Source organism: Neovison vison, chromosome 8 (genome assembly GCF_020171115.1).
Source record: "Neovison vison isolate M4711 chromosome 8, ASM_NN_V1, whole genome shotgun sequence".
NCBI lineage: Eukaryota > Metazoa > Chordata > Mammalia > Carnivora > Mustelidae > Neogale > Neogale vison.
This window is the reverse complement of record NC_058098.1, coordinates 80620353-80633611: the sequence shown is the minus strand read 5'-3', so window position 1 is coordinate 80633611 and position 13259 is coordinate 80620353. Positions and strand designations below refer to the sequence as shown.

The 13259-nt window shown below is 33.4% G+C and overlaps 1 protein-coding gene and 1 non-coding gene across 4 annotated transcripts in view; one reads left to right on the top strand and one right to left on the bottom strand.

Annotated features, from left to right (window-relative positions):
- FANCL (FA complementation group L) overlaps window positions 1-13259 on the top strand; it is a 91289-nt gene that overhangs the window by 40987 nt on the left and 37043 nt on the right. For all 3 annotated transcript variants that reach the window (XM_044264007.1, XM_044264009.1, XM_044264008.1), the window contains exon 7: window positions 3647-3715. In XM_044264007.1, the coding sequence (XP_044119942.1) occupies window positions 3647-3715 (69 nt within the window). The remainder of the gene's footprint in view (window positions 1-3646; window positions 3716-13259) is intronic.
- Window positions 9821-9926, bottom strand: LOC122916638. Its single transcript, XR_006386264.1, has one exon. It is a non-coding gene; the product is annotated as a U6 spliceosomal RNA (small nuclear RNA).

Below are 13259 nucleotides of genomic sequence, written 5' to 3'. Positions count from 1 at the left end.
AGGTGAGCTTTGTTTTTACCCTTAAGGTCAGGGAGAAATTTTCCTTTATTTCTCTAAAGATCACGTGGGTTCTGTAATTCAGAGTTTTAATTGTTTGTACTTTGTACATTTATAAAAATTGCTTTGCTGTTGTGAAGACCAAAATGAAAAATTTTAAATGCATCCTGTCTTGACTCGTGGTGGTGGTGCTGGTTTTTTTAATAGCCTTATTTTTACACCTGTACTTTACTAAGGAGATTTTCTGTCTAGAACTACATCTATAAAATTTTATTATTCCAGTTAATGACTTTAGTTGGTAGTATCAAGAGGAAGGATGTAGCCATTAGAATGGCCCATCCTTTTTGCTTTTTCTTATACCTTTTCAGGGTAGATAAGGTGACACTTAATATTTCTGTGAAGAATGTTTCTAAGTTTTTGCAGCATTGATAACTGTGAAGCACTATTATGGATTCTCTGGGAAGAGAGAAGAGAAGGCTTTATTTAAATTCAGAAGGAATCGAGAAATAAATTTGTATCAAAAAAAAGTGGAAATGAATGATTTTTATATTGGTATGATTTATTAGAATCTTTAATTGTATATTGAGTTCAGGTTACATAGACCGAAGTTGTATTTTAGTTGTGGTAATTTCTTCTGGAATATTTAGTTCTGGAATTGTCAGTTAAAAACAGTGATAGCTGAAGCTGTATATTAAAAGTATGTAGTGCAAAATCACATTTAAAACTAAATTTTAAAGGTCAAGCTGATCTTTTTTAAACCTTAATACAGACTTGTTTTTGTAAATATACAAACCTTTATTTCTTTTACTTGGTATTTTTTGATTTACAGTAAAGGAACACATTTGTTTCATTTTTTTTTCCTGTTGAATACCTGTTCTCCCAATTCTGCCATTTCCCCTCACTGTCTCCAACTCTCAAAGAAAACAATGCCAATTTTAATTAAACAGTCCTTATTAAAAGTGAATATATAAGTCAAAAAGAAATACAGTAAGGGAAATAGTTGAATTTTGTCATTTTTACAGGTGTATTTCTATGCAATATTTAAAGTACATGCTGAACTATGGGATGGAACTGTTATCTTTTCTTTTAAAAAAGGAGATCAGGGCTTCTTCAGCTTTGGCCAAGATCCAAGAACTACCTGAAAAACACAGATGTGTTTCAGAGGCTGGGCACTCTGTCTGCTGGCCGTTTTTGTAATTTGCTATCGTTTGTATGTGTTTACTTCAAGGAAGCCTTACTGCTTAGGTGGTCCAATCACAGAAGAGACTGGGTTAAAATTTTCCTTAGAACAACGTTCTATAGAATCTAAAAAATACCATATATGACAAAAATAGTTACTTAATATTGTATGACAATTGTATTCTTTTATAGCTATTGATTTGATGGGTTCTTTTACATGAGATTTGAAAAACTGTATGTTAATTAAGAACAAGAATTACTTATTGTTCAATTAATATTCCTTTATGTGGAGCTTTCATCGTTGTCATTTGGACTACTAAAGTAAAACTTGGCAATTAGTCTCTGGTTTTTATATACCTATACAACTTACTACTGAAAACTACCTAAATTTCGATAGTACAGTATTGCATTTAGTTACCTATGTTATAGTTTTATAATACAAAAGATTCTGAAATATCTAGGATGCTACTTACTAATGGACATTAAATCATCCAGAAGTATATCAGTTTTTTAATTAGGTTCTGTACAGTTATATAAAGTTTATTGTATAAACAGAATTGATCTTGAACATGGATGTAATTAACATATATAATATATTTGCATTTAATTTATAATAGATATACAGTAAAGCCACCTCTATAGATCAGTCTAATTTATTACGTATTTGTATGTCTGTATAATTACACATAAAAATGTATTTGAATACATCATCTCAGAAATTGTGACTCCATATATATATGGGATCATATGGAATTTATAATCTGCTTTTTTGTTTAACTATTTGTAGGTTTTTTTTTTAATCAGTATATATGTACCATTCACTATATTGAGCCCTATTTGAATGTAGGAGATCATCTTCTCTTTTAAAATGTGCTGTATGTACTAAATGACTTCCAAAGTCACAGATATTTTTCTTTGTTCATCTACTCTAAATACAGTGAACATCTTATTAACTTCATACTCTTACTGAGATTGATGATTTAAGTTGATATTTTTCGTTGTCAACATGAGTAGGAGATTAAAAAAAAACTCAAAATGAAGTAAATACTCCATTTTGACCACAGAGGTCTCAAGTGTGCATTAAAATTTTTACAGAATCTTAACATGTTAGAAGGAAAAGAGACTTGATAACACTTTTGCTTGAGTTCCATCAATTTTACCTATCAAACAGCTATTGAAGTTAAATGACTTATCCAAGATCACATAAGTCAGCAGAATTGGAAACCAGAGAAATTAAGGTCTCTGTCTGCACTTATTGAGATAATTATATGACTTGTAAAGTGGCTTACAGATTGTTTCTATAGTGGCTATAGCAGTTTACTCAGAAGTACATCAACTCATATTTTGAATTGTAATAAGAGTTCCTTCCTAAATCTCAGCTTGACCTTTTTCTTTTTCTCCAAATGAAAGCATTTTATATTTTTATTATTTCCTGTGTATTTGCCTTTGTGTTATCAGTTCTGCATAGCCAGATAACCATCAGTCAGAGTATAAGTTGATAAATTTCTTTTTAGCGAATTGCTTACTGTAACTAAATGTTAATTCTTTTCAAAACATTGACTTCAGATGGGCTAATGTCTGCTAAATATTATAGTGATAATTTTTGGAACCCATTTGCTTATTCGGCAAAGTTGTGAGAAATAAAAGGCTGAAGAAAGTGAAAATCTAAAACTTATTTTAAGACTTTGTCGAATGAGAGCTAGGAGTTTTCCAAAATTAATTTTCTTTTGGTAAATTTTGCTTTTTAATGAAAATAAGTGAATTTTCTTTAATTACATCTGACTTCCGAGAATCCAGAACTGGATTTTACAGAAGTCATGTAGTACAATTCTTTAATAACAAAATTGATTTTAAGAAAAACTGCCTTTTGTCTTTCTTAACTTAGACACCTAATTTATCCTTAATGACTATCACTTTTTGTATGAAGCTGTTGAATTAATTTTTTTATTGACCATGAAAAGGTTTTTCTTAAAACTATTACTTTTTTCTTTTTGTTTATTATATATTTGCTAGGAGTAATTGCTTTATTGTGAAAAATACATTTTTCTACACTTCTTGGCTCTTTTAACAGATAACTTTTTTAAGTGGTGCCTGAGATGGAGATTAAATTTTAGATTGAAAGGAAATTAAATATTAACCAGTTTGATCTCTCATTTTAAAGGTAAAGAAACTGAGATCCTGTGCGTTTCACCCCTCAATTTACAGTTAGTAGCTGACCTGATACTGACTTAATTCATAATTCTTTACTCAAAACCTATTGCTTTGGCACCCCAAATCACCAAACTTTGTACCTCCTGAGCATAAGTTGACTTATTAGTCAGCTCTTGACATTTTCTACAATAATAGAATCAAAATATTAACATAATACATTTGCATTTATAAGACTTTTCCTATTCAGTTTTTCTAAAATAGTTCATGTGAAGTTGTCACGACAGAAGCAAATATGACCTAATTTTATGCCTTTTCATAGTACCCAGCAGAATCTCCAGATTGTTTCGTGGATTTTCCTGTGTCATTTTCTATTTCCTGGACACCACAGGTAAGTTCTTAGATTTATTTTAAGTAGCTGAAAAGCATATTCTATTAAAACAATAGGTTATAGGTTACAGCTATAGGTTATAAATATATATATATTTTTATATATATATAATAAATATAGGTTATAGGTTACATTTTAGGTTATAAAGTGTTTTTTTGTTTGTTTGTTTTTATTTTTGTAAGCATTTATTTATAAACAGAACTTTCAGAGTGCTTTCTTTCCCTGTATTCCCTAGTAGTTAATGTCCAGTTTCTCCCTCCCCTCCCACATAAACACACCATCCAGTCTTTAGGTGTTTATGCCTCATAGTAGATAAAGATGAAGTTCTATTCACAGAAATTTAATTTTAATTTAAATCATAAAGAACTCTACAGCAGTGAGCAGTAAGTAGAAAGTTGGGTGAATTTTCCAGATTGCTGAAACTGTTAATATTGATGGCATAATATCAGAGGATCTTTTTCAGAGAAGAAAGAGTTATGCCTGACAATACAAATCACTTGCACTGAGTTTTTATTGTTTTAAAGTGGTTGTCCGTAATTCATCCTTCAGCATAGGCTATATTTTTGTATGGGCTTTGGGACATTTGTACTTGTGTAAAGAATATAGGAAATTCTTTCTTCTGTTTCTATCAGCTTAATTTCTCAAAATATTGATACCTAAGAAGAATATGAAATTAGAAGTACACTGGAAATGGTAACACAACGTAGATGTAAGGTTTTTAATTGTATGAACACCCATCATTATGTGTGTGTGGTTTTTAAAGATCTGGCAGAGTGCTGGTTGGATTCAGAGAACAATCGAGTCATGACAGGCATGGTCCTTCTTTCACCAAGTAAATTGTGCCGTTTGGTAGCAAAATGGAGAGAACATTTCTTTTCTTATCCAAAGAGCAGGGGGAAATTCCTATTAACATTTTACAAATATTCTGTAGAGGCTACCTGTATTTTTGTTAGGAAATTTTGATGGGGTCAAGTGAAAATTTACGCCTAATTTTTAAAGTACATATATACAGTAATTGTGTATGAAGGTAGTTTTTAAAAAGACCTAACAGGATTTAAATAACGTGTAGGTTCAAATGTCATTCATTTATTACATTAATGACACATATATATTAAAAAATTATTTTTTGTATTTTTTTCTTTAAAAGCAATCTCCCTCTTTTAAATGGAAACTGAGAAAACGCAGCAAAAGAAAAGAGAGGAAAAACCCTGTAATTTGCTTTTGATATTCTGATACAGGTTATAAAAATCTAAGTCACTGTGTTCACTTTTAAATTTTTTTTTAAAGACACTTTTCCTCTTTTTTAAATATACATTTTCTGTTTGGCTTTCCTCTTTCTAAAATAAACATTTTCCTCTTTTTAAAATATGAATTTCCTATTTGGCTCTGTAAACTTTGTTTTATGTGAGATTATGAGATAGGGCTGTACCTGGGTTATATTATTCTTTCCAGATATCCTATCTCTAGATTAAATTTTAATATGTATCAGAATCCCAATTCAGAAAATGTATTTTTGATGAATTTGTAGTGTTTTACATACAAGCTTTTCCAGCCTTAAATCTGTGAAAAAGTTTGCATCTCCACAAGAAGACTGTTTAGCGCTTACCTTATTCTGTCATTTAGCAAAATTATTTTGTGATTTCAACACACTGGGAAATCTTTGAGGGTAATTTCTTTCCAAATTTGCTATCTGTATTTAACACCAGCTCAATGCCTTGCACATTTACGCATGGGATGAATTTTAGATCTAGTTAGGTCATACAGCAAGTTTTCTGTTTTATACTAGCTCCCAGAGAACAGACCCTAATTAGTAGTAACTGGAATGTTATTTTTTTTCCAATTAAAGAATATACTAAGATTCTTAGTAAATCACAGATAAAAATTTGGATACCTTTTTGTCCACAACTCAGATTTGACAGATGTTCATTTTTTGTCACATTCATTTCATTTCTAGCTCTTATCTCTCTCTCTTGAAGGAATAAAATGTTCTACTAACAACTAAGATTTTATTCCTCTTTTCCCTTTCCTTCTCTCCCTTTTGAGGTAACCACCCCTCTGAAATTGATGCATGTGCTAGCCATGCATCTTTCTTGCTATGTTTGTTCATGCCATATTCTATAGTTTTGGCTGTCTGAATTTTTTTATACAGTGTTTGAGATTTACCTGTGATCTTTGCATGTTTAATACATTAAATGCTTTATATAGTTACATTGTACGAATCCACCAGTTAATTTATTCTTTGTCCTACTGATAAAGTTGTTCACAATTTCTTAAGTTGTGCCCTAGTGAATATCCTTACATTTCCTTGTATGTGTATGAGACTCTTAGTGTGGCTTATGCCAGAGAAAATTTTGGATTGAGGGGAATGTACCTCTTTGAGATTACTAAATATTGCCAAATTGCCTTCTCAGATTGGTTGTATAAGTTTATTTCCCTACTCAGCAATGCATGTAATATCTACTTCTCCAAATTCTTGCCAGGACTTAGCCTGACCTTTATTCTTAACAAGAATTGAAATTATTATTACTGGGTTTATAATCTTTGCTTATTTAAAAATTTTTCTTAATTTGGATACCGATTATTGGTTATATCAGATGTATTTTCTTTCTGTGGTATACCTTTTACCTTTGTATGTAATCTATTTTGTCAGTCAGAAGTTTAACTTTCAGTGTTGTCCCAAGTCTTGTCCTTGTGATTTCTGCTTTTTGTGTCTTGAATGAAAAAACCTTTCATATCTTGTTCTGAGAAGATAATTTCCTATCATTCTTAAAATTAATATTTTTTTTCATATTTTTAATTTACCCTTGCCTATTTTATATATGCACTGAGAATTTGGATGTGTCTTCGTTTGTTTAGATCTGGGGCTAATTTCAGTTTTTCTTTTAAATTTGCTATTAAAATGTTTCAAAATACATTATTATTTTAAAGTCTAGCAGTACATCATAAATATTTTGGTAATAATACTACCAGTGGTATGAGCTCTTGAGTCTTTTAGACATGATGAGAGTATTGGCAATATTAGTTTATGTTTTAAAAGTAAGCAATATCAGACCACTTTGCTGTGTATGATCTTTTTTCATTGATTTGTTGGAAATAATTCTGCTTGTGAGAATTATTTTTTCTTAACTGCTTTTAAACAGTGTGGTTCTTAAGCAAAATAAATGCAGTCTAGCAGCAAACTTATATTTAAGTGATTGTACATGGGTTCCAGATAATTCATTAAAAAATAATCCTTGTCTGTTTCTGTTTTGTACATTTATTTCCTCTTTGGATTCAGTGTTTCTGGACTTTAAACTTGGAAGATCTTTATTTTCCTTTCTTTTTGTGAAATAATAGGCATGGCTTTGTGGCATCCATATTAAAAATGGGTAATTTTCCTTATGGTCCCTGTCTTCCTGCTGGGTTGATAATGTTTTGATGTATTTTTCTTTTGCTCTGATGAGAGGTCTGCTGCTGCTGCTCTGACATATTCATTTGGATGAATAATTATAACTTGCACAATGTCAAGCTGAAGATGGTAGGGTTTTGTGCGTCATGACAAGCCTAGTAGCCAGTGCAGGTGTCTCACAGCATGATCAGCAACAGCCAGTGTATTCTGGCTCAGAGGAGACATTTAGAGTAGTAAGAAATCAGCACCAAGGGCAAGGCTGCTGCTACTACTGCTGCGGTGATCTGTGCCAAAGAAACACAAAGTGCTTCTCAAAGACGAGTGACTGCATACCTCTTTTCAGATATTTACTTTGCTTACCCAGTAAATTTTCTTTTACGGATTTGGCATAGAATATAAGAACATCTCATTTTTATCTTAATCTACTTTCTAGCATCACAGATGCTCCATGTATCTTTAATAGCCTGCTGCCTTTTGGACTTTTACATACAGGTCATATATGTGAATTTTGTTGACTAATGAGTCCATAGGATGCTCTAATGTAAGATTTTAAGTGCATTGATATTGGGGTCTATAAGAACAAAATTCATTTTCTCTAGGTCACTGACCAGCCCAAAATAGGTGTTAATCTGGGTGATGCAGTCGTTTAAGTGTCCAACTCTTGGCTTCGCTCAGGTCATCATATCAGGGTCTTGGGATAGAGCCCCATGTCAGGCTCTGGACTCAGCTCGGAGTCTGCTTAGGACTCATTCTCCCTCTCCCTCTGCCCCCTTCCACGTGTGTGTGTGTGTGCGTGCGCACTCTTTCTCAAATAAATAAATAAATCTTTAAGGAAAAAATGGTAGTTCTGCCTATAAATGTGCCATTAAGTGCAGGCTTGGTGAAGTATCCTTGCCATGGCAGTTGGAATTTTCAGATTTGGTAGGATACAATAAGCAGTGGTCTTTATATTTTTTATTACGGAAATCTCATATTCTTAGAATAAGTCCATGAATGCAAGAATAGCAAAACTAATGATGAAGCCTCTGGCTGATAAGCTGATGGTGAATGAAGAATTTGTAATTAAAGGAAACAGTCCTGTTACATAGCAGGGAGCATGATCCATTAGTTAGAGCAGCAGACTAGCAGTTGGGTAGCTTAGGTTCTGTTTACAGTTCAGTCATTGCCTTAATTGTATAATTTCAAACAAGTCATATGTCTGCCCTTTGCTTCAGTTCATATTATATGGAAATAATGAACTTTTTCACAGAGATGTTAAGAAAAATAAGTTTGATTTAAAATAAACTGTCAGGGGAAGAACCGTCAAAATCCACTCTAAGGGTCCGGTGGAACTTCTCCCTTTTTGACCTGCTACTAGGTTATCGTTCTTTCCATTTTTCCTCTTTGCTGCCTTTGTTGGAGAACTCTTAGTACTGGATTTTTGTTCACTCTTAAATTAGTTAAGTAAATACACTTTTGCCTTTTATTGTTGCTCTAGCAGTATGTTTAAAAAGACATTAAAAAGACCAAAACAAAGAAACTTAATTCATTATTGAGATTATGTGATATGGTAGAAGAACTATCCGTGTGATCTATTGGACTCAGTAACCTATTAACCACCTTTCTTTTTCTTCAGTAACTTATTTTAAAAGTACCCTGTATTGATTCTTTAAAAAAACAAATAGAGCAAATACAAACGAGCAAAATTAGGGAAATATAAAATACAGAAGTGCAAATTTTGCACTTAAAATATAAAATCTAAATGAAATGTCTTTATTTAGAATGGTGGTCTCAGTAGATAATAGCTTTGAAACTAGGGTTGTCACTTAAAATATTTCAGTTTTAAAACATCACTGGTAATATTGTAATATTCCAAGTATTCCTTAGAATCATTTAATTTTTAGTTATAATTAGGTTTACTTTTATCCATCAGATTAAGAACTGTTGTGTTCACATTCTGGGAACTGGTTATATCTACATTTATTTAGGTCCCTCAGTTAAGTAGCAGTAGTTTCTTTGTCTAAACTTGCATTTTTTTGTTGACTTTATTCCTAAGTATTTTAAAATTTTTTCTTGCTACTATGAATGCTTTTTTTTTAAAAAAGATTTTATTTATTTATTTGACAGAGAGAGATCACAAGTAGGCAGAGAGGCAGGCAGATAGAGAAGTGGGGGGAAGCAGGCTCCCTGCTGAGCAGAGAGCCCGATGTGGGGCTCGATCCCAGGACCCTGGGATCATGACCTGAGCCGAAGGCAGAGGCTTAACCGCTGAGCCACCCAGGTGCCCCTGTGAATGCTTTTTTAAAAAAAGTCATATTTTCTAGTTTACTATGAGAATGTGGGCAAGCTATTTTTTTTTTTTTTTAAAGCTTTTGCTTTTATTAAAGTTACATAAGAACATAGTTTAAAGAGTTAGGTTACAGGATTTTTTGTTGGTGCCATTTTCTTTTTCGATCAAAGAGCATTTCCTAGCCTCCTTCCCACCTTTTTCTCCTTCTGCAGGGTCAACGACTTTTGAGTGTTAGCTGATTCTTTTGGTGCTACAGTATTCTTTATGTTATTGCGTGTTCTTGTAATTGTGCTGCCTTTGGTTTGCTTGGTTTAGGCATTATCTTTTAACTTTGCCTTTTGGTGGGTTTGCTGTATCTTCTACCTGCTCCCACTCCACACACCTGTATACTTCCTAGCTTCCTGTTTTTCTCAAATAGTTATCTTGTATTTTTATTTAATTTTTAATGTTTTATATGGAATACTTCACAGATTTGTATGTCACCTTGCACAGGGGCCCTGCTAGTCTTCTCTGTCTTGTTCCATTGTTAGTATATGTGCTGCTGAAGTGAGCCCCCACATAGTTGTCTTTTAATTTTGATTATATCAGTACTCAGTGTTCACATTATGAACATGTATATATGCTATGCAGAGATAAGCCGTGTGGTTAAAATAACTATTATGTTTCTTTTGTTACCTGGTTTTTGTTATTCCTAGAGTTAACAATTATCTTAGTTTTTCATTTCTGTAGTTTTCTCTATATTTAAAACTCCTTTAACCTCCAATTTCCCGTCACTCATCTAGATCTCTTCTTAGTCATCTGTATTAGGTTTCTGTTGACTCTATTTCTGGGGAATTTCATGCGATTTACCTAATAACCTTCCTGTTGAAATTTTTTTTTACTTTTGTCATGTTAATTTCTTAGAGTTTACTTCATAAGTGTATGTACTTTTCCCCCCAGAAATACTGTTTTTCCCCTCTAAGTAGTTTCTTTTTCCTTCAGTTACTCTTTTTTTCCTGCACTTGAAATCTTTGCTCATCTGCTCGTGGTTAAAAGTCAGATATAGGGGCATCTGAGTGGCTCAGTGGGTTAAAGCCTCTGCCTTCGGCTCAGGTCATGATCCCAGGGTCCTGGCTTCAAGCCCCGCATGGGGGCTGTCTGCTCAGCAGGGAGCCTGCTTCCCTGCTTCCCGTGCCCCCACCCGCCTGCCTCTCTGCCTACTTGTGATCTCCGTCTGTCAAATAAATAAATAAAAATCTTTTTTAAAAAAGTCGGATATAAAAAGCTGGGAAAAAAAACTAAAAAAGCTGTTTGGAAGCTCTCAGTGCATGCATGAGGCTTGTCAACTGTGAACTTTATTTCCGAGTCATCTGACTAGATCTCATAATGAGGAATGCCAAATGTCAATACCTTCAGGTCTTTTTGAGTGACTGGTCGCTCAGATTTCTTGGAGAAGACTCTTCCAACATTCTGTTTCTGAGCAAGCAGAAAACATTCCTCTGAGGTGTAAATTGACCAGGCTGGTGGACAGGAAACCACAACCTGAATTAGTAAGCATGTAACTTGATGCCATCTTCTACTTGATAGGGCTGAACATAGTGTAGCTGTAAAAGAGACATGCTTACAGGGTAAACCTCCATTATCACAGAGCAGGTAATAGGGTGGATTTGAGCTAAGAGGCAAAAAATGGTATCCTAGTCAATCACTTGGTTTTTTCAGACTGTAATTTTGGCCATTCTTTGTTGTGTGTAGTAGTCATTTTTTTCTCCCTTCAGTTTTGTTTGTTGCTGATGTATGTACTTTTTTTTTTTTTTTTTTTTTTTTTTAAGATTTTACTTATTTACTTGACAGAGCCGCAGTACAAGCAGGGGGAGCTGCAGAGGGAGAGGGAGAAGCAGGCTCCCCGATGCGGGGCTTGATTGCAGGACCCTCACCCTTGGATCATGACCTGAGCCAAAGGCAGACGCTTAACCTTCTGAGCCACCCAGGCACCCCTATAACTCTGGTTTTTTTTTTTTTTTTTTTAATGGTTTTCTATCCAGTAGCCTTGTTAAACTCTCATCTAATAATTTATCAGTAAATTCATCTGGATTTTTCTGTGAACATAATATTTGTAATGACAGTTTCATTTCCTCCATTCCCATCTTTATACCTCCCTTTCCCCCCACCCCCATATTGTTTTGGCTAGGCTTTCTAAAACAAGTGAAATAGTAAACATTTTTGTTCCAGATCTCAAAAAACAAAAAACATAAAACTTTAGCGTTTTTATTATTAGGTAGATTTTTGTATATGTATTTCTTTTACTAAAATCCTCTAACAATTAATGGAATTTATTTCTGTTTCTGTTTTGCTAGGAGTTTTGTTATGAAAAGTTGAATTTTGTCAAATATATTCTTTCTATATATTAAAATAGTCAGTTTGTTTTCTCCTTTAATCTGTTAATGTGGCAAATTGATTGTTTGATTTCCCAATGTTAAGCCAGTCCACTGTTCTTGAAATACACTCAGGTTGTGGTATATTTTATATTTCTCTTTTTTTTTTATTTTTTAATTTTTTTTTTTAAAGATTTTATTTATTTATTTGACAGAGAGAAATCACAAGTAGGCAGAGAGGCAGGCAGAGAGAGAGAGAGGGAAGCAGGCTCCCTGCTGAGCAGAGAGCCCGATGCGGGACTCGATCCCAGGACTCTGAGATCATGACCTGAACCGAAGGCAGCAGCTTAACCCACTGAGCCACCCAGGCGCCCTTATATTTCTCTTTTGCTCACACACGTGATCTCTGGTGCATATTGCTTATTGCCAGATTCCATTTTTTAATTTTTTTAGGAATTTGCATGTATGCTTATGTGAGCAATCCCTTTGTTTTTCTGATTCCACAATTTTCTTCTTGTCGCCTCTCCAATTTTCCCTGTTCTCTTTGAGATTATGCCTTAAAGGAAAAACAGAAGCAATACAGTTTTAGTGAGTTTTGAGGAGAGGCTGAAGTTAGATGTGTGTATTTAATCCACCTTCCTTCCCTAATAGCTTTTACCCTCTTTCTACAGAATATTAAATGTGTCATTACTACTTTCTTTCTTTGAATTCTGATGTATAAACTAGTTGTGAACAAGGAATATTAAAATTTTTTCATTGCTTTAACCAATGGGCTGTTAAAGAGAAATATTAATTTAAATATTAAAATTTCTAAATAAGTATGCTAAATATGAATGGGGTTGTCACATAGGCAAGTGACAAAAGAAATCCTCTTGTTTTCCCATCCACTTATGTAGTATGGAGGGTATTAGTGTGGAATGGTCAGGTTTCTTTGGACCTTCTTAAAACTTAGGGTAAGATAAATAAGAAGAACTAACTTACAAAAGTCGACTAGGGAAGTTCTGTCCTATTTAGAGCTTTACTAGATGAAAATTGTATAGCTGTCATAGTTACCTTGAAAAAGTACATAAACAGAAAAGCAAGGAGCAACGTTTTTCAGTAGGAAACAATTTAAATGTAACATACCTTTATGATCCACTTTCTGTGGAGCAATGAGCTGGATTCTGAGGATGTTAAAGTGAATTAGGTTCTAAGACCTAGCTAGAATAGGCTTTCAGGATTAGCTTTTGGTCTGATGAGGAAAGAAGTATTTAAAAAGATAATTTCAGTAAAATCTGTTGAGTGTTATGATGAGCCATTTTGATAAGGTAGAGTAGAAGCATGTGATCTAACCTGATACGGTCAACCAAGTTTTCTGGATAAGATGTTACTTGAGTTCAGTGTGTCTTGAGGAGTAAGAAGTTAGGCTTGGGAGGAGACAGGAAACTTCAGGGGAGAACTGCATTAGCCAAAGAACAAATACATGAAATTATAGGATGTAAGGCATGAATTACACAGCATTTGGTACTCTATGGTCATAGTTAGCGATAAGACTGG